This window comes from Caretta caretta, chromosome 2, assembly GCF_965140235.1.
Source record: "Caretta caretta isolate rCarCar2 chromosome 2, rCarCar1.hap1, whole genome shotgun sequence".
NCBI lineage: Eukaryota > Metazoa > Chordata > Testudines > Cheloniidae > Caretta > Caretta caretta.
In genome coordinates, this window is record NC_134207.1 from 21,876,232 (window position 1) to 21,898,769 (window position 22,538).

Consider the following 22,538-nt stretch of genomic DNA (forward strand, 5'->3'; position numbering starts at 1 on the left):
TAGCCAGGATGGGTAAGGAATGGTGTCCCTAGCCTCTGTTTGTCAGAGGGTGGAGATGGATGGCAGGAGAGAGGTCACTTGATCATTACCTGTTAGGTTCACTTCCTCTGGGGCACCTGGCATTGGCCACTGTCGGTAGACAGGATACTGGGCTGGATGGACCTTTGGTCTTACCCAGTATGGCCATTCTTATGTTCTTGTGCTGGACTGAGCCTGCCAAGCCTGCCATACCTGCCTCACCTGTTATAAAGGGGCAGGGCCCTAGGTTTTCCCGGGGAAGGCCCCACCCTTGCACTGTGTCAGGGTTGGGTGCAGCCTCACTGCTGAGTCTGTGCCCCGAGGGGGTTTGGCGCTGCAGAGTGATCTCCCATCTCCATGTACCCAGTGGCCTGTGTTCCCCCCTGCTATGCTGGAGCCTCCACATTTATTTATTGACGGATAAAATTTGCAGAATGTTGCAAAATTTTAAAATATTGTGCACAGGATTTTTAATTTTTTGGTGCAGAATTCCCTCAGGAGTAACTTTTTTAAAATAATCCATCAATTCTGCAGTTGAAGCTAGCTTTTATTTAAGTTGTAGCACAAACCTCAGTCATGAAAACAAGTTGGAAATTAGAATTATTAGTTTTTAGTATGCTCCTTTCATTAAACTTTTGTTTCAATAGATGAGTATTTAGGATTCAGGCTCACAAGCACATTCAGCTGCATCTCTCACAGAGGTTTTAATGCATGTTGGCCCTTGAAAACTCTTGCATGCCATGCTACTGATCATGCATGACTGAAGCAGCTGCTATGAAGGTAGCATATTAAGACTGTCCTGTGGGTAGCCATGGATTCTTGTTAATATCAATGAGAAGCAACCCAGCAGCTGTGGTGAGCTCTCTATACAGTTTATTAGACGTGTATCTGCCTGTGTCGACCTCTTAGTCCCACAACTGCCTGAAGCTGCTGCTTTTTCGACCAGCAGAGTGGAGTCAGGCCACAACCACTCACGCAGTAGCTCTGCTCCCCGTCAGCAAAAATCAAGATTGAGAGAAGAGTGAATGGACAATAAGAAGCCTTTTGCCTTCAGAAATCTCTCCTCAGGGTATTTGAGCAAGTGATTGGTCCCTTTCTGAGCGTGCACCTTAGTGTTCTGTAGAACGACCACACTGATGTTCTTCGCTCTCGTTGATTGGGGGAAATCAGACCTTTCTGTCTGTTGCTAATTTCTATTCTGTCAAGCCATGCAATCCAATACCTAGCTGGGGCAGGACTGTCCCCCAGCGTATATTTTTCACTGCCGTGTATAATCCGGTATTAAATGACAAAGCGTCTCTGGAAATTTTTTTTTATAATTTAAGAATTTTATTCTATGAAAACATTCCTAGGTAGCTAGCCTAAGGCCTTGTCTATGATAAAGAGATTAATCGGTTGTTAATGTTCCCTGTTGATCGCGGTGTACCATGTGTCCATGAGGAAAAATACTTTCAGTGGTAATGGAGGCAATAATCCATTGAGGTTTCCCTGGTAACTTAGGGGGAAAAGCCTCAGTTGATTGAAGTTGTTCATTCAGTGCCAGTGTAGATGCATATGCACAGTTGGCCACCTCTCCTCTCTGGCAGCAGCTGGAGCTGACAGCTCCTTCACATGAGTAACGCAGTGGAGTCAGGTTGATGAAGGCAATAGCTGGGAAGTGCCTGGTGATCTGCAGTCTAATATTACAACCTCAGAGTTTTTCAAAATGTGTATCGCAGTGTATCAGGAGTGCAGCCTAGAGGTAGCCCTGTGTGCCATTTCGCCTGGGGCATGGAGACCTCTGTAGGGCTCAGACACAATTCCTGCACTGGTAAAGCCTGGGAGTGCTGCAGTTGGCAATTGCCACTGCTTTTTCTAGTAGTGGACTTATGGGTGCTCCACTTCAGGTGCGCATGTGCTCTCGAGCCCTTGAGCAGAGATTTTTCTGTTAGCAGTGTCCATTTGCCCCTCGTGTGCTCGAAACAACTTCGTTCCACTCTCTGAGCATACGTAGGGCTACGTTGGTGAACTGACCTCAGTTCCTTCTCTACCGCCTTGGCCTGAGACGGGGTTCTAGCATGTCTGCCTCAGGTATGCCTCACTGTTTTCTGTAGTTGTTGTTTAGTTAGGTTAGTGTTAGCTATTGTTGGTATAGAATGAATTAGGTTATTGTGAGGGGGTTCAGTTTTTCCTCCCCCCCTATTTTTTCTGGGGGGCTTATTTGTCCTGGCTGGGTATGCCTCACTCACCAGGTTTCAAACACTGCCTCTCTTGTGGGGAGGCTATCCTGATCAGTGACAGCCACTCTATGTGTATCTGTTGCATGGGAGAGTTCCATAGCTCCCAGAAGAGTAACTCTACCTGACTCTAAAATCTAGAGCTCGGAAGAATCGGGAGACGAAACTGAAACTGCTGATGGAAGCGCTCTCTTTGACTCACTTCCGAATCAGATCAGGAGACCCCCCACCACCACCTCCCCAAATACATCCGTCTCCAGACAGATCCAGTGCCCCTTCAACTTTAGCTAAGGTTTCGCCTAAGAAGAGGAAGATTTTGGAGGACTCGGTAGGCCTTGAAGAAGAGGAGCTCAGCCTCCTACCACAAGGAGCCAGCTCCCAACAAGTGCAATTCTCCTGGTAGGTCTGTGATGTTGTGAGCCTCGACCTTTTGACTCAGAAGAGTCTTTCGTCTCCATGGTACCTCCAGTACCAGCAGAGCAGGGAGATCCTAGAGCACTTTGGAGAAACATGACACTGGCAGGGCCCCAGTACTATGCCCCTCCAGATCAGCACTATCTATTTCACTTATTAATGGGGCCTTCCCACTCCGCGGTCTTGGTACCAACAAAATCAAAGCGCACAGCTTCGGTGCTGGCACCTAGATGCTCCAAACCAATGGTACCACCAAAGTCAACTGCTCTGTAAGTACAACCCACTTGTTACGACAGAAATTCCATTACTCCAGGAACTTGTCAGTGTTAGATGAGCCAGAATCCCCACTGCTCGTGGGTACTGAATGACTTGGTACCAAGACCCTGGTCTCTGGATTACCAGTGCTTCTCCATGCCATAGGATTCTTTACCCTTTTCTACTACCCCTCCACCATTAGAGGACATTGAGGAGGATTAGGGAGACATTTAATCAATCTCCCCCTTATCAGAGCAGGGTTCCTTCCTCATCATTATAGGAACCCATACTTTGACAGAGTCACGCCCATGTCAGTGTGGGATCAGTCCTAGGTACCACCCCATCTCCTATATGGGGATCCTTGAGCAACGTATTGGCAGCGATTTGCCAGACCTCCAGCTTCACTGCACCAGGAAACTAGAGTCACGCAGTCTCCTCCACCAAACCCTGAAGATGCTCCCAACTCAGGGCAGATGGTCACCTCAGGAAACCAGTCTCCATATCAATTTGTTGGAACTCAGGGCAGTCAGGAATGCCTGTCTTCAGTTCCTACCCCTCTTCAGGGGCAAATCAACCACAATCCTGATAGTGTATCTTGTATGTTCTATATCATCCCTCTCCCTGTGTGCCAAAGCTATAAAGTTATGAAACTGATGTATAGCCCATCAGATTCAGATTTCAGCTCTTTATCCTCCTGGAGTCCAGAATGTCACAGCCAATATGCTCAGCAGGTGCTTCTCCCAGGATTATAAATGGGAGCTGGACTTTCAAATTCTTCATGAGATATTGCAGAGTTAGTGACTTCCACAAGTGGACCTATTCACCACACCCAGGAACAGGAAGTGCTCCTTATTCTGCTCAAGAGGAGGCCCTAGGTGCCTCTCTTTTGGAGACACCTTTCTCCTTCCTTGGACAATAGGTCTGTTTTATGCATTCCCTCCAACACCACTAATTGTAAGAGTGATTAACAAAATCGGGCAGGACAAGGCCAGGGTTATCCTCGTAGTACTGATCTGGCCAAGGCAAGCTTTATATCCTGACCTGCTTCACCTGTGTGTCCAACTGGCACTCAAGCTTCTGACCGTCCCTCATCTCTCCCAGCGTGAGTTGTGCTTCACCCCAGTCTAGGGGTTCTCTGTCTCCAAGCATGACTTCTGCATGGTTCATGGGATTAGAATCCACCTGCTTGACAGGAGTACAAACGGGTATTACTAAACGCTAGAAAATTGAGTCAACTGAAATTACTTGCCAATGACTGAACCTCTTCCATTTCTGAAGGAGTCACCATTGCTGTCTTGTGTCTGAATCTTTTTCGCCCCAGACATCTTGGATTATCTGCTGGACTTAGGGAGAGCGGGGGGAGCTCTGTTAAGGTTTATCTTGCAACAATATCAGCTTTTCATTCCCCACTAGAAGGACTTTCTGTTTTTGCACACTCTGTCATCAAAATTTATTAAGGGTATGGGGAATCTTATTTTTATCCCCAGGTTAAGGATCCCACTCTGACTTGGGATCTCAGCCAAGTACTTAAATACCTTTTGGACCCTCCATTTGAACCTGTGACGACCTGCTCCTTGTTTCACTTACCTATGAAGATGGCCTGTGTAGTAGCTATCATGTCAGCCCACAGAGTTGGGGAAATTGGAGCCTTGATGGCAGACAGCCTCCCCCCCCCCCATTTACGATGTTTTTTCAAGGACGAGGTCTCCCCATGACTGCACCAAAGTTCTTACCTGAGGTGCTGTCTATTCTTCTACCAGTATTTTTTCCTAAACCACATAAATCTGAGCAGGAGACTTCCCTTCACACATTATATATACGAAGAGCATTGGCCTTTAATCTGGATAGAACCAATCCATTTCAGAAATAACCTACACTCTGTGTTTCCATTGCAGAAAGATTAAAGGGGTCCATGATCTCATCACAGAGATTGTTGGGAGGGATCCCTGTGTGTATTACTGTTTGCTATGATGCAGCTGGTGCTTTGCTTCTGCAAAGGATCATAGCACACTCTACCTGATCACAAGCAACTTCCACAGCATTGCTCAAAAACATACCAGTGTCTGAGATGCAGAGCTGTTACATGGGCTTCAGTACATACATTTTCTAAGCACTAGGCCTTGGTCCACACCATCAGATCTGGTGCAGCATGTGGTTCTGCTGTACTGTCTTTAGTCTTGGACTTGATTATTAAGCTCCCTCCTCCCTGTGAGGATACTGCTCGGTAGTCACCTGAAGTGGAGCACCCATAGGAAGACTGCTTCAAGAAAAAGAAAAGTTACTCATCTTGTGCAATAACTGTGGGTCTTCAAGATGTGTGTCCCTATGGATGCTCCACTTCCTGCCCTACTTCCCCTCTGCCTCGAACTGTTCTTTTTGGACGTTCGGATAGGGAAGGAACCGAGTGAAGGTGGTTCGCCTGCGTAGCCCTCTGTATTTTTGGAGCACAGCATGAAGTAAGGAGTGCATGCATGAGCCAAACAGAAACTGCTAATGGAAAAATCTCTGATTAAGGGCTCAAAAGGCACATGTGCACCATAGGGACATACATCTCGAAGAACCACAGTTACTGCACAAAGTGAGTAACCTTTTCTTCAGGGAGCAGAGAGGGTAGGCCACACATAGATCACAAGCCCTATCTGCTGGCTGGCTAGGCTCTGTGTTGTGGGTATTCAGTACAGTTTTCCTGTCCAAGGAACAGTCATTAGGATGCATCCTGTCCACATAGGTTTGGCAGGTTACATAAAGGAGTAATACAAGAGCTTTATAAAGGCACAGGTGATGCCAGAGCTGTGTGAGGTTAAAGAAACTTTGTGTTGAAGGGAATTGGGCTAAAATACACTGGGCCTGATTTTGGTTACTCCTTACTTACACGAGTGGTAGTCCGTTGAAGTCAGTGGAGTTACATTAGTATAAGCTAAGTCACTTATACACCAAGTAATTAGTGCAGGGTTTTTTTCTATATAACTTTTAAACAATGATGATTTGAATTTCACCATCAGTTGACTTTACTTCATCAGTAGATTCCTAGTGAAATAGATAGTGCATCTTTTATCATTTATACCAATAGACCTATGAATTTAACCTAGAATCTCTGTGTTCATCCAGGGCTTTCACCATGCACAATTATATTTGAGGAACAGCTGAACATTTATAGCAGCTCTCTGAAACAGAGTCATTCATTAGTTTCAGCAGTTCAGCTAATGACTAATATTTTGCATTTGGTAGACTTACATTTGTGAGCTACTGTCTAGATTTAAGGCACTTACAATCATTTTCAAAATTCTTCTCAAAATATAGTCACTTTCGTATTTTCTTGTGTGGTGTCAATAATATAATCCTCAGTCTGATAGAAAAGAAAAACTCCAGTGTAATGTAAATGGTATTCTAATCACTGCATCTAATTACAAAGAGGAGCGAATCACTTGAAATAAAAAGGATTTGAAAGTTATTAAAAAATGACACAAAGTTACCACCTTGCCTGTTTCAAGAGGCAGATGAGGACTCTGAAAATGTGAGTCCATTCAGGAACGATTTGAAATTGGGGTGGATAAAAATCAGGGTTTTTATTAAAAATCAGATATTTTTATTTAAATTGGATTTCTTTGATTTTATTCGTTTAAATTATACTTTTTCTTTTTAAAAATCTATTTAAAATGAACTCTGAATTTAACAGTAAACGGCTTATAATCTCTTAAAACATTTAAATAGAAAAAAATATGCTGAATCCATGAGTCTCTTTCAGAAACTTGGAGTTAAAACTGATTTTCTATATAAAGAGAGAATCGGGAAAAACATCTAACTTTTGAGGTCAAGCTTTATAAATATGGCACAATAATAGTAAATAAGCAATATATCCTTCACCATTTTCTAACATACTAAAAATGTACAGATAATAGGAATCTGAAAATACTAAGCTCTGTAGTTGCTTAGATAAATGTATTTGTGTACCCTCCTAAGTAGCAAAAAATGTACCAAGCCTGATGTAAAGGCAGCATTAGTTGTAAATCAACATGGTTTAATGGTTATATCAACCAATGAGAATGCACCTTTCTTTAGAAAATAACTGAAGAACAATTGATTATTTAAATTGAGGCTTTCCACTTGGTGCTTTAAATTGCCTTGATTTAAATCAGTCCACCCCGTTTCAAATCAGAGTTTGCCAAAAAAAAACCCCAATTTTTAATGTTTCACTTTTTCGGGGAGGGGAACTTAGTAATTCTATAATTTCATAGGCCACTATTAAATTAACTATTTTTTAAAAGTTATAGACCCTACTGTAAAACAGTTGTGAAAGTGTTAGGCCTGGTCTGAGAAAAATCCACGGATGGTAATGTCAGTCAGTTGATCTGACACAGCTGGTCAAACACCAATTGAGTGTGTCCCCACTGGTAATGCTGCACCAATGTAAGTCAGTGTGCAGTCTTGTCCTGGGTCCATGCTAGCACTGTGCTGCTTTAGTCGAGGCAGATGCATTGCCCACTAGGAAAACATCAGAGAGTTCTTCACACTGTACAATAAAGCACAGTTTTCTCTCTAGATTACACTCTCTGCATGTGCGTGGATCGGTCTCAATTTTTATGTTTTTGTTATGTTAGAAAATTATGAATAACACATTGTATTTTCTACATGATGATTAATGTTTTACTTGTGATTTGTGCCAACCTGTATTTGGATGGAGATTCAGACTCAATTAAAAATGCATGTCATGGGGTGAAAGGGATGGCACTTTTGACTGATTTTTCCTTTCAGTTAATTGGGCAGCAGATAAGCACATGTGACCAACTGGCTGCTGCTGATCAAAAAGGAAAGTATCTGGGTTTCATAAGGCAGGGAGGAGTGGATATGAAAAGAGGGATGTGGAGAGTTTCCTGGGAGAGAGTCAGGAGCAGCAGGGGAGTGCAGCTGGAGGTAGAGAGGAGCAGCTGGGGCTGAGCTCCTGATAGGATTCCTTTGGGAAGCAATTGGGAAAGTTTTCTGGAGGTACAGCCTGAGAATCCAGAGAGCAGAGGTGTCAAGAAAGGGACCTGGATAACCCAGAGGACTCCAAAGGGAATGAGAGGAAGTTGGAGCTAGAGAGCACTGTATTATCCAGGGAAATTGAAGCCAGACCTCAGAGAAGGATGACTGTGAAAGGGAAATAGACAGGCCTTAGACAGGAGGACTGTACCCAGTGGAGGACTTCAGAAAGAGACTTTATTTGAAGCTGCGAAATAGAAAGACCTTCAGAAAGGAGGGGCTGTACCCAGTAGGATACTGGGACAAAAGGGACTGTTTGAGCATATTGTATGTTCATAAACTACTCCCCAAGAAGGGTGTTGGCATGTGACACAGGCCTCAGTGGACTTACTGTGGAGCTCCTGGGCGAAGGGAAACTGAGTGCCACAGAACAACTGTGCTCATTTACCATGCACAAGAACAGCATTTTAAAATTGTTTTTATGAGTTAAATAAAATTACCTTAAATGTTGTGGATACATAAAGAAAAAAGTCAGTTTATCAAAAACAGGTTTTGCATATAAACTTAATTTATTAAGCAGAGGAAATACTATCTGTAGTTAGTGAATTGAACTGATTGTTTCTTGTCACCATGTCCTTCAGGACTTTAGAACTAATAGATCTCATTCTCTAAAACAGTTGTTCTCAACCTTTCCAGACAATTGTACCCCTTTCAGGAGTCTGATTTGTCTTGTGTACCCCAACTTTCACCTCATTTAAAAAGTGCTTGCGTACAAAATCAGACACAAAAATACAAGTGTCACAGCACACAAGCTTACTTTCTTGTTTTTGCCATATAATTATAAAATAAATTGTTTGGAGTATAAATATTGAACTTGTGTTTCAGTGTTGTACTTGAGCCTGTTTTTCACTTGTCTAAAACCCAAGCCTCAGGTGACGGGGCTGAAGTATGTAACTGAGCTTCATGGGGGCTGGGGCAGTTGCCCTGCTTGCCACCCCCTAATGCTGGCCCTGCATTTGTGATTCCCCAAACCCATCCCTGTGGCTCCCCTGGGGGCTGCAATCCCCAGGTTGAGGAAACACTGATCTAGATTAATTGAAGTACCCACTGGAAGACCTCTGCATACCGCCAGGAGTACTTGTACCCCTGGTTGAGAACCACTACTCTAATATCTAGTTTTTATTCAGAGATTGGAAGAGAAAAACAAACATCTCTGCTTTTTCAACTCCCATTGGTGTCTTAACTTTGATGCCAACTAGTCACTGAACTGAACTAGCTGAATAAACTGAAATGAAGAAAATATTCTCTCTGTTCCTGAAGCAGCAGCCACTGCTGTCAAACCCAGTTTAGCACTTCAGAAAATTCTAGTTCCAGCTGTTTATCCACTGACTTCTACCAGTTCAGTTTTCAGTGGCTTGACTTTCTTTAAAAATTTAGCAGCAGACATGTACTGATAATTTTTTTTTAATTTAATTTATTTTAATAGCGTATAATAAGTTTAAGCCTTAACATACATCGTCATGATTTCATGGAGCTGGCTTGAGCTTGATGATCAGCTGGCAAGTGCAACAGAACAAGGGCACAGTTTTGCCTAAAAAGTTGGGACGTCCAGGGTAAGGCTTAAAAAGGGGACTATCCTGGCCAAAACAGGATGGATGGTCATCCTAGGCTTTGGTAAGAGCCTCCCAGAGAGCCCAAGCCACTGTGGGGAACCTCAGCCCCTCCACCTGCCTTGGGTGGGGGGCCCGAGAAAAGCTTTGCCTTTGCCCCTTGGAGCACACTGTCTAGGGCAGGTGCCAGGGCTCACCACAACAGCCCAGGCTCCCTGGGAAGCTCGTACCACAGCCCAGCTCTGCTTCTGGCCTGAGCTGGGTCTTGGTGGGAAGGAGAAGAACAGGAGGCAGGGCCCTGGCGGGGCGGGGGGAGAGAAGAGAAGAGACTCAAATATTCTTTGTGCCCAGGGCCCCAATAAATATTAATCCAGCTCTGCGCCTATAGCTTTGATTGGATTTGCATCAGATAATTATATTTTTGGTAGCTTATCATTGTTACAGACCACTTTGACAGAGCATATATATTGTATATTAAGGATTCACTCACAAACTCTCAGTTTAATTTTACACGCTCCTCAAAATACTTGATCATTCAAGATGTCATATGTACTCTGCTGTCCCTAAATGTGCTGGTGTCCTAGCTTCTCTGCTGTCCTACATCATTAAAGCCACAGAACTTAGAGCCTGGCATGTAATTCAGTGCCAGCTTCGGCTAGCCCACAGAAATAACTAACTCCTATTGTACTTATCTCTATATAAATCTTTACTGACAAACATGCATCTTAAGAGATCTCTGCACCAGTTTATACTGGCTGTGCTTTTAGGTCAACCACTTTAGTGCTAGTTGTTTGATACATAGAAGGTGTAGTTAGCTAGAGATCTATTAAATGTTTTCTCTACCTGACTTGAGTCTAAAACAAGTGAAACTGAATTATACATATTTTTTTCAACCCATTTTAAACTCTAGATTTCAACCCGTAGGCAACAGGAGCCCTGAGCTCAGCACACACATTGCTTTAATAAATCCCAAGTCTCAGCACCATGGGTTAAATTCTTATAGAGTATTTTCCAGAGGGGCCTCATTCCCCCTAACATGCTATAAAATCTATAGGGGGGTTGAAAACATTTACCGGAACGTGGCTCTGGACAGCTCTGGCTGAATTTAAGCCCTGCTCAGCACCAACTAGTGAAAAGACATTCACATGAATTTTCTTTGCTGACCTTCACCATAAAAGCCCTCAGGTCTCAGTGAATGACCTTGTTGAGGGGTGAAGCTGGTCGTGGTGCCTGTACGGTCCAGTTAGTCATGCTCCCAAAATGGCCCCAGGCATCACTACAAGGTGATGCAAAATGCTCCTTTGTATAAACTTCCCTCCTAAGAAAGGAATATGCTGCCTCTAAAGGAGACAGTACATCTTAGATGGTGTACTTTCATCATGTGCATGGTAATGTGTTACCATCAGGCTAACCCAATCTTACCTTGCCTTTTGCTTTCTCTCTAAAACAATGTTGTACCAAGATATCAAATTCTGTTCTAATTAAGGTTGGGAGTAACTATTCTCATCCAATGTATGAGAGTCCAAGGTGAAATGAGCATGTAGTCTCTGGTCTGTATAGGCCGCGTTATACATTTGCACCTGGTACATCGAGTAGTCTTTGTTTTATAGAGGACCATGTAGGTATAGCTTCTGAAGTTGGCTTGCAAAACAGTAAGGAAAAATCCTATGTTCTGTCAGGTCTGCTCCCTAATAGGATTTCAGCTTCCAGGAATTGCAACTCTGCCAACTTTCATACCACTGAAGTTTTGGTGCACCAGAAAAGGCAAGTTAGTTTCTTCATCTGCCACCATTTCATAAACCCCATCCTTGAGCCAAACATTACAAAATGTTATATAGCAGTCTTTGGTGTAGATGGAGACAAAAAAGGTTTCTACAGAGGGTGAAATGTAAATGTTGGGCCAGCTTCACAAAGGGTGTAGGAGTTGCAATGCCTAACAGGTGCTTAGAAACTACTGGAAAAACACTGGGAATCCAGAAAACCTGAATTAAGTGCCTACACTCCCTATATGGTGAACGGGGGGAGAGAGGTGCTTAACAAAAGCCAGCATACTAGGCAGGGAAACGCCGAAGCAGCTAATGGGAGATGCTGAGAAGAAGGGTATGTCCTAAGCCCTGCCCCTCTCTTGGAGTTCAGTAACTCAGCTTGGGGGGAAGCCCCTACATAGCAACTATGTACCCAAACATGCTAACCAACTGTTATCTTGCCTGGAAATGGTCTTCCCCCGACATTTCAGACGGATGCAAAAATTAGTGATGGGCAGTATCACTGCAATGAATCTGGGAGGAGGAGCTTCACTAATATGAACAAACATAAATATAATATACAAGTAGTCCTTGGTATTCCACACTGATGGAAATGGAAATATACAAAGTACATAAAATTTTCAGAAAAAAGAAAAGGAGTACTTGTGGCACCTAGAGATTAACCAATTTATTTGAGCATAAGCTTTCGTGAGCTACAGAAATTGGTTAATCTCTAAGGTGCCACAAGTACTCCTTTTCTTTTTGTGAATACAGACTAACACGGCTGTTACTCTGAAAAATTTCAGAAAAGACATCACATTATTTAACGCTTAGGGTAAATGTACGTGTCTGAGTCTAAAATATTACAGAACCTAATAAGTTGTACTAAAAAGTCTTGTAGCTATAACAGTGAATCAATAATGCTTTAGCTAAGGCTGCTTTTCATTACAAACCCATTTTTTTGGAGTGGTGGACAGTACGCATGGGTGTAACTTGTTTTAGAATGAGACTTGATGTATACTTACTGTGGCAGCAAGCTTCAGCATAATGAGTTTGTTGCAACTATATAGATGGATCTCTGACAAAAGTCTGTTCCTATTACTTTTAGTAGATTGGTTTTAGGTAAAAAAAAAAAAAAATGTAAAAGCTACTGGACTTATGCATAACTTATGAAAGGGTTTTGACCTTAGTAGAATGGTGAATACTGTGTTTTGCTATTACCAGTTACTTCTAGAGATACAAGAGAATTCAGTGTTCTAACCATCAGTAATTAGCACCTATTGTCATTTGATCCTAAGGAACATCACTAGTGCATGAATCTTTCGTGGTCCTACCAAAACCAAAAGTAACTAGGAACTAGGCTCAAAGAGAGGGTAGGGGGAGAGAGAAAGCTGTCAGTGATTGGCACCTTCACAACTCCTGCATGCAACAGTCATTAACAAGAATGGCTGAGGTTTTTTTTAATAAGATTGGCTTTATACAGCCATCTTACACTCTCCATGTGAAATACAAACCAGAATCTGCTCTTTCTAACTTGAAGGAACCTCCTTCAATTGGAATTGAGGGGGTTGTATTTCTTCTTCCAGGTGAAAAAGAAATTATGGTAAACTACTGATTAAGAAAATATATTTTAATTATAGAAAATGCTGATTAGCCTCACATTATGAATAGCCTTGTCAGGCAATGAGGCAGTGATATTGACTGAAAATAGGGAATTCCTTCTGTGTAAGCAAGTAGTTCAAACAAAACCTACTTATGATTCTTTCCCATGTACAGGGAGAGGAGACATCCAGCCCCAGCTGGACAGTGCATTACAAGATGTCAATGATAAGTACCTGCTGCTTGAAGAAACTGAGAAGCAGGCTGTTAGAAAGGCCCTCATTGAAGAACGCAGTCGCTTCTGTACTTTCATCTCGATGCTACGGCCTGTGATAGTAAGTCTTTTGTTTCAGGTTCTTAAAATTAACAACCCTGACAGGTGAACGTAATTTTGAGGTAGAGTAATTAGTAATAAAAGTTTTGAATGAACTTTTAGATGTTACTAATTCATATTCTGCCTCCCTCTCTTTAAAATGGGATATTAAAAAGTATCCTTCCTCCCTCACTCTTCACTCCGCTAGGACTTGTGTACATTCCATGAGCCAACCCCCCATATACAGAAATGATTATCTGACAGATTCCCAGTTTGCTCCGACACAGTTTTCTGATGGCATCGGCCACCTACACAGGGCCCTTTTCAGTTCATTTGAGAGGTTTAAGTATATTTCCTTAAGCTCAGTTTGCCTGAAGCCCAGGGATGGAATGTTGTCTCATTATATAAGACTTGTGTATTTGTGGATAGTTGCATATGCAATATGTTCTTGATGCTTGCTTATGAAAGGCATCAGTCCCTAAGTAGAACCACAGTTAAATGTTAGGTAGGAGGGTGCCTAAGCAATAAGAAGTGAATAGCAGACGCTGGAGTTCTGGATAAAATTGCCATGGTAGCTGAAGCAACTGCTGTGGTAATTTGCCATGTTCCTGAAACTGTAAGGTCAAAACCAGCCCTGGGCATAATTATGTGCCAGTCTGAATCTCAGATTTATGTAATGACTTTATCTAAATGAAGTGCACACAAAACCAGCAAAAACTATAAGTTCAACCACTGTGTCTTAGTTTCAAGGATAAGATCCCTAAGGCCAAACACTGAATACACTTAGGAGTTCTGATTGCCATTCCAAATGCAGAGAGGGACTGCACTTCTGTTTGCACAAGTCTTTCTAAAAGTTTGCTTAGATTTCTGCATCTCCTGGGTGAGACAGGTAGCTTATTGAGCATGAGTTTTGAGGCACAGATTTGCTGCAGTGTGGTTCTCGTTCTTAAGAATTATAGATTGAACTTTCCAGCCCTTTTCCATGGGAAATAATAATCTCTTGGACAAACACATGAGCATGTAACTGATTGTTTGACATAGTTGTACCCAGGAGGAGGAGTGATAAAGGTTGCACATCATGGTCTATATATGGCAATTTTTAAAATCCAAGAGGATTGTGAGCCTTACTGTTATGTTTTTAATCTCTTCAGGAAGAAGAAATATCAATGCTAGGAGAAATAACCCATCTCCAAACCATATCAGATGACCTGAAAAACCTCACTATGGATCCTCACAAATTGCCATCATCAAGTGAACAGGTTATTTCTTATTCCCTAGAAAAGGCAGTGTTATGGGAGTGGGGGGAAGGGTGGCTGCTTATTAGAAATTTTTACTAACTCCAAGTGGTAAAAAATACTTGAGTATATATTTGTAGGTGCCTAGGTGCAGCTTGATAACTTTTTCACTTTTAATATATACAGTGTTTCCAACTTGATAAATCAAGTAAATCATCGATTCTCTCCTGAACTTGTGGCAGACCAACCCAAAATGTCACTTTGAATGTAGCTAAGAAACAACCACCTGTGCTCCAAAAAGGACTGAGTGGAAAGTGCTGTTTATAAATCAGTTTCACCATTTGGTGCTGGAAAATAACATCCTGCAACCACAGAGCTGGGGGACTCTTTCAAAGGGAAATGGCTTTTTTTTTGTCGTGGGGCCCCACTGTAAGTTTGCTGCTGGCTACAGTTAGAATTAGGCTGCTCGGGGAGAATTTTCCACCCTCCACCACCTTTGTTTGGCCACTGAAAACTAAAAACTGGTATAAATGTTCTTTTGAACCTTTAAAAGTATCTGTTAAATGCATGTATAGAACTGTAAAAGCAAATGCAGGAACAAATCTTAAGGTAGTTATGGTAACATTTTAGGCTGGACATTTCAAGAGGCTAAGGGAGTTAGGTGCCCAGCTCCCATGGAAACTCAGTGGATTTGGGTGCTTGACTCCCGTAAGGTACCTTTGAACATCTTAGACAACAGCAGCACTGCTCTGGATAGATAATTCCCAGCATTCTGTTATTTGAGTTTTACACCCAAACCCCCATATAGGTCTACTATCAAGTAACCTAGTTTTAGAATTTAGGCCCTTATCCCACAAACACTTGAGTAGTCTTATGGAGTCCAGTTCTTATTCATTCTGACTCCTTTACACTGATCCAGCAGTGTAAATGAGAATTGGATCCATTTAATTTAATGAGTATGCTCTTATTTGCAGGATCATGGCCCGAGGGTTGATATTTTTTTATTATTACTACATGTAAATAAGTGAAAAAATTATTATTATTTTTGTATAAATCTAAACTTTCCCTTTCATGTTAGTAACCCAAATACTGGGACATTGCTTTAGTGTGCCAGAACCCAAAAATGAAGCTGACTAGTCTGTGCTCATCATCCATCCAGAGCTAAATACGAAAAAAAATAGAAAGCATGAATTTGGTGATCACAAAGTGTAAATCAATAGAAGAATATCGCTAGATTTGTAGTGAAAATTCCTCTAATGAACAACTTTTTGCAAATTTGGAGTATTTTCTTGAGAGGGAAAATGGCTTTTTTTTTTTAAAGCATTTTATATGATCAATTCTGTTTCACCAGGTGATTTTAGATTTGAAAGGTTCTGATTACAGCTGGTCATATCAAACTCCTCCATCCTCTCCCAGTACCACCATGTCCAGAAAATCCAGCGTTTGCAGGTAAGCAGATTGGGGAAATGTCATTTTAATCTATTTTGGGGAAAATAGAGACCCAGGCTCTGTTGCAAATTTGTGCCTGTATTTTGTTTTAATAATGAGATATCAATCCCTACTAGTCATTATCCATTTAACTGTGTGACAGGACGTGAAAAATGAGGGGCACTATTAAATAACTGAATGCAAGGAGACTGACCGCTGAGGATACGTTTGATTCAGTTCAGCTTAGTGCACTGCAGATGAAAGAGCAAACCATATTAGCCAATCTAAGCTCTGAATTGTTCACTCATAGTTGCCCTTTTTGATCATGAATACATCATGTTATGATGATTTAGATAAATGATCATGCAGTAGCTGTAATTCACTACTAGCTTAAATTGTATGAAAGGGAAGAATGTACTAGTCAATTACTTTTTCAGTCTTTTAAATGGAAATGCTTTACTGTGAAATACAAGACTGTTTAATGCTGTCTAATTCTGTCCTAAAGTGTATTTTGGAATAGTTGGATCTTGTCTTTACTTTCTCTGGAAAACTGTTTTCTTTCAGTAAAACAGTTTATCAGCATGTTGCCCCTGTGCCTTGGTGTCTAAATAATTAACTATCCCACCCTTTAAAAAAAAAAAAAAAAAAAGGGATGAATACCTATTGTGTATTCTGCTCTAATACCTTTGTAACCTTTAATGCTCTTATCTTTTTGATTTACCTTGCAAATCAAATGGATCGTAAGCTCCTTTGTGTGAGCTGAATTCAGCCTATAGCATGGCAGACCTAGCAAAATTGCACTTCTTCATATATGTATCTAGCTGTCTCTGCATGCATATATATATATATATATATATATATATATATATATATATATAATATAAAATTATCCACCATATATATACATACACACACACAAACACACACACGTGTATGTATATATATGTGTGTATAAATTTTATATGTACAGCAGTGAACACAGGCTTAAAGATGCAATATCCTGAAACTGTAAAAGAAAATGGCTGAAAATACATTGTATATTCCTAGACAGCTTTTTATTTTCTCAAGTGATAAGATCATGTAGCAGCAGTTTTTGTGTGTCTGGATCAAGCAACACAGCCCTCCCCATCTTTGTCCCAAGCACACACTTTTACATGCAATTTTTAAATAGAAAAATTATGTTATACATGTTGAATCAGCATACAGCTGGGTGGATACCTTTTCTGTTTCCTTTTTACCATTGGGGAGAGCTTACCAGTCTGAGCAGTTATTCCCTATACTTACATTGGGGAGTGCTACTAATGCCATTAGTAAGTTATCTTAAGAGGCAAGAGGAAACTCTTGAAAACCACCCATATGTGGCTGGTAAATAATTAATGCAACATAGATTTATTGGAACTTTGAAAACAGTCTCTTTTGGAAAAAGAAAAGGAGTACTTGTGGCACCTTAGAGACTAACCAATTTATTTGAGCATGAGCTTTCGTGAGCTACAGCTCACTTCATCAGATGTTTACCGTGGAAACTGCAGCAGACTTTATATACACACAGAAATCATGAAACAATACCTCCTCCCACCCCACTGTCCTGCTGGTAATAGCTTATCTAAAGTGATCAACAGGTGGGCCATTTCCAGCACAAATCCAGGTTTTCTCACCCTCCACCCCCCCACACAAATTCACTCTCCTGCTGGTGCTAGTGAGAGTGAATTTGTGTGGGGGGGTGGAGGGTGAGAAAACCTGGATTTGTGCTGGAAATGGCCCACCTGTTGATCACTTTAGATAAGCTATTACCAGCAGGACAGTGGGGTGGGAGGAGGTATTGTTTCATGATTTCTGTGTGTATATAAAGTCTGCTGCAGTTTCCACGGTAAACATCTGATGAAGTGAGCTGTAGCTCACGAAAGCTCATGCTCAAATAAATTGGTTAGTCTCTAAGGTGCCACAAGTACTCCTTTTCTTTTTGCGAATACAGACTAACACGGCTGTTCCTCTGAAACCAGTCTCTTTTGGATTATTCAGAAGTCAGTAATATTTATGCCTTTTTCACAGTTACTAGCTGGGATCTTTAAGTCTCTTCCCTCTCTGTACTCACTGACATTTGATAAATACCCTCAGTATAGCTTTACCTTATGTGCTTTCAGTTTGCAGTTTACCAGCAGAAATCTTTTATACAGTGAAACCTGCTGTAGAAGATCTAGAGAACTCAAGATAAGTTCGCATTTTCAAAGCCATTTCCAAAAACTGCATCTGTTTGTCTGCCTACTGACCCTCTTTGTCCAGTCAGATGCAGGCTATTGGATGTGCCTTTAAACTTTGCAGACATGTTACTGGCCACTACCTTAACAGTGTGGCCCATTACATTGAATTTAACATATCTGAGCCGGTAATATTAAACTAGACTCTCTCTGCTGACCATCAGATAGGGACAGTAATGGACTGTTCATGCTTGGTGACAGGAGCTCTGTAAAAGCCCAGGGAGTGAAAGTGAGTGAGAGAGAGTGTGTTCTACTGTCTCCCCAAGCTAGGGAAATGAATTCCTTAGGGCCAGATTGTGCTACCCTTACTACTCAGTGTGAGTAAGTGTGTCAGAGTCCAGCCCCTAATGAGCGCAGAACACATAATAATGCAGAACGCCATTTTCCCTCTCTGATCGCTCAGGATATTTGCAGCTTCTTATGATTTTTACCAATTATTGATCAACATTTCTTTTCTGGTTTATGCTGCCTGTTGCTAGACCTGTAGAGTGTTAATTGTACTGTATTGGTCTCTTCCCATTCCTCCCTCTTGTCTTTCCCTCTCCCCTTTCCTTTCTCTTTTCCTTTTGTCTCTCACAGCAGTCTGAACAGCGTTAACAGTAGTGATTCCCGGTCGAGTGGCTCTCACTCTCACTCACCTAGTTCACACTATCGCTATCGCAGCTCCAATCTGCCTCAGCAAGCGCCCATGAGACTGTCCAGCGTGTCATCCCATGATTCTGGATTCATATCCCAGGATGCTTTCCAGTCCAAATCGCCATCCCCTATGCCACCCGAAGCACCTAACCAGGTATGTGCAAGCGAAAAAATACAAATCTGTGTGTGTCGTGTACGGTAATGCGCACACAAAATTTATGGAGTTAGAGGAAGGAGCATGTGGTTTTTGGGTATCATGGAATCAAGTTGAACACTTTTAAATGAGGCAATTAATTTCCACTTGAACTTCACGCACCCAGCTCACTAGTTCATACCCTATCTAGGTCAGCAGTGCCTGCAAGTTGTTAACATCTAATGGCTGTTGAGTTAAGTCATCTCAGTTCAATTTCCCAGTGGTCAGATATCCATGCCACAGTAGCCTCATAATTCGTATTAACTCTGGTGCCCTTGCTGATAGTGTTGGCAAAGAGGCCAAGGACTAAATACACATAAGACTTCATTCCTGTTTGACCTCTGAGAAATGGCCCACTCCCAAAGCAGGTGGAGTACCAGAAGCGCTGGGAGAGCTCTCTTCAAAGCGCTGGGAGAGCGCCCATGACAGCGCTTTGAAGTTTTGAGTGTAGCCATGCCCTGAGTTGCTCTGCCACTTGAGGTATCCTTCTCCATGGATAACCTCATTCTCCAGGGCTGCCGATCCAGCACCCGAGAGAAGTACTAAAACAATGTAAACTTTTTAAATAATACTACTTATAAGACATGCATATTAACCTAAAGATGTTGGGCGAAATCCCAGCCACTTAAGCCAATGGGAGTTTTGCTGTTGACATCAGTGAGGTTAGAAGTTCACCTCTTGCTTTTTTCCTGGTCTTTTTAAACCAGACAGTACATTCTATACATGTCTCTGTCAAACTGAGTTGTGTTCTGTTTATGGTCTGTTTGTTTGTATCCTACAAAACCTTGGTGAAATATGCAAATGGGGTTTCTGTGGCTGACTGGCATCTCGGTTTCAGCAGCTGAATTTTGCATAGTTTCTACAAATCACCCTTTAAATACAATTTTTTTTCTTGCTCTAATTAAGGCTTTTTGCCATTTTACATACTAAATTCCACCCCAGAGCTCAACATCACAACACTGGGGGTATGTCTGTACTTCAAGCTGGGGGCGTAGCTCTTGCATGAATATGTCTCCTCGAGCTGGGAATTATATCCCCAACTCAAAGTGTAGACATACCCATTGAGTATGGGTATGGTCTACTCAAAGACCATTGAGTAGGTCTTTGTCATCTTTTGTTAAGATTTATGTTTGTTGCTTAGTAGCCCACAGGTCACTGGAAGAAGAGATGCCCTTAGCGCCTCTTTAATGAAGGTTTTTAGTTTAATAAATACAAATCTAATCTTTTTCATCTGGTAAAAGCTAGGTGAGTTTGTATGCACTAAAAACTATGACTTTCCAGCTAAAGCAGGAAATGGAGAGTTTGAATCCAAACAGTAGAAACACATCTGTCATCAGTACATCTGGTGCATCAGGTCCCTTGTTTCTTGCTGAGTATTTGATAAGTATAACTAGAAATAAAACTGTAGGACATGCAGTAGAACGCTCTCAGGTTAATTTAGGTCCAGAATATAGTCACATAAATGGAACATCAACACAAATACTTCCATTTTTTTATTTTAATGAAAACATTTTGTTTTCAAATAAGTATATCCTCTGCAGTGTTGCAGCTCAGACATTGCAGCATTTTTCACATGGATGAGATCCTGAAAGTGAAATTGATTAGGAACTGCATATAGACAGTTAATTGACTGCTCTGTTTTGATGATCTAAGGCTAAGCCAAGTGAAATGCAAAAAGTAAATGCAACATGAATGATCAAAAATGAAAATTGGATTAGTAAAAAGGTAAGAAAGTTAACTTTAAAATATATGGATTTAACCTGTCGGTATCCCCTTACCTTTCCATAAAACATCCAGCACATTTGGGTAAAAGGGTGGTGAGTTGCGGTATGGTACTGGCAGGTATTTTTGCAGGCAAAGTTTTTTCTGTTAAGGTCATTTAGGGAAGGGAAGCATCAGCACTATCTCCTACAAATTCTCTTTGCATCTTCTTAAATAAGGGGACAGATCCTCACTGTATAAGTCGACATAGCTTCATTGAAGCCAATGGACCTGTGCTGATTTAAACCAGTTGAGGATCTGGCTCAAGTATTATTTTAGTTCATTTCTGAAGCTACGTATGAAATCACAAAGCAACCCGAATACCACTGTAGCTCCTGAATAGCGGTAGTAAATTAGTAACTGGGAATTCAGCTATTTTACATTGACTTGCCAACTGTAGTATCTTGGTACGATGCATAAGTATGTACTCAACATGTCCCAAGTTATGTCTGCCTTTCCCTCGAGGGAAAGGTAACAGATCATTGCCTGGCAGTTTCATTTTTGCTTAAGTGGCTTACTTTGTATGTGCAGCACTAATTAAAATGCGCATGTTGTGCTGATAAATTTGTGACAGGAAATTTATGAAAAGGCTGTTTAACGTACAGGATATTTCATGTTGTGAGTCTCCAGCTAACGGCCAGACTTTCATTCTTGTATTGTGCTTCCACGCTCCTATGGGAAGAAAGCGCAGGTACTGTTTGCTAAATGTTGCTTTTGAAACCCAGATGTCATTTCCAACCGTAACATTTTGAGAAGCAGAAAAGGGAGTTTTAGAATGACAAAAGGAAATCAAAAGCTGTACATCCAGCATTGACTGAGCACCTGCTCTGGTGATTTCTGTGAGCTCCATGTATTAACACCACGTTGTTTAAAGGGACCGTGCATAAATTCCATGGTCATGTATCTTCCACGAGGGCTGTAGGAGATGGGTAGAAAGTGTAAACCATAGTTTTAGAAAAGTATATAACTAGTGGTTTAACAATAAATCAGGGTGTGGTTTTTTTTTTACTAAGTTAGCTGAAAATGAGGGATACCTAGTGTTTTAAACAAGAAGGATACAGACTTTACCAAACAGATAGACAGAGCTACCTAATCTATCAGTGAACATCCAGCAAAGTGAAGACTGCTTTTCAGTATATTGAAGTGATAGCTGGATATTACTGAGCAATTAAAGAACACAGATCAGGTTGGTCTTTTGTAGTTGATAGTTATTTAAAAGGCTAGACTTATATCAAGTGGGGTTGGAATTGCCTAAGTCTTGTTTTGAGGGAACTCCATAAAACTAAGGAGGGGAATATGCTGGTAGAGACAGCACGTAACATCTCTTTGGGGCACACTTTACATGGCAGAGGTCCTATTGAAGCTAACCATAGCCTAGTACAATAGAGAGGCCCAGGTTTGGGAGCATCTAGGGTCAACTGATGTGGTAATTATTAGGGTTGTCAATTAATCACAATTAACGCATGCGATTTAAAAAAAATGAATCACGATTAAAAGAAGTAATCATGATTAATTGCACTTATAACAATAGAATACCAATTGAAATTTATTACATATTTTTGGATGTTTTTCTACATTTTCAATATTGATTTCAGTTACAACACAGAATACAAAGTGTATAGTGTTCACTTTATATTATTATTTTTATTACAAATATTTGCACTGTAAAAGTTATAGACAAAAGAAATAGTATTTTTCAGTTCACCTAATACAAGTACCGTAGTGCAATCTCTTTATCATGAAAGTGTAACTTACAAATGCAGATTTTTTTTTTTGGTTACATAACTGCACTCAAAAACAAAACAGTGTAAAACTTTAGCGCCTACAAGTCCACTCAGTCTTGCTTCTTGTTCAGCCAATCGCTAAGATAAACAAGTTTGTTTACATTGACAGGTGATACT

The 22,538-nt window shown here is 41.2% G+C and overlaps 1 protein-coding gene across 7 annotated transcripts in view; it reads left to right on the forward strand.

Annotated features, from left to right (window-relative positions):
- MTSS1 (MTSS I-BAR domain containing 1) overlaps positions 1–22,538 on the forward strand; it is a 178,627-nt gene that overhangs the window by 143,067 nt on the left and 13,022 nt on the right. For 6 of the 7 annotated variants that reach the window (XM_048841599.2, XM_048841603.2, XM_048841602.2 and 3 more), the window contains exons 7-10: positions 12,994–13,151; positions 14,281–14,388; positions 15,716–15,813; positions 18,627–18,837. In XM_048841599.2, the coding sequence (XP_048697556.2) occupies positions 12,994–13,151; positions 14,281–14,388; positions 15,716–15,813; positions 18,627–18,837 (575 nt within the window). The remainder of the gene's footprint in view (positions 1–12,993; positions 13,152–14,280; positions 14,389–15,715; positions 15,814–18,626; positions 18,838–22,538) is intronic. The other variant, XM_048841601.2, reaches the window with a different exon arrangement.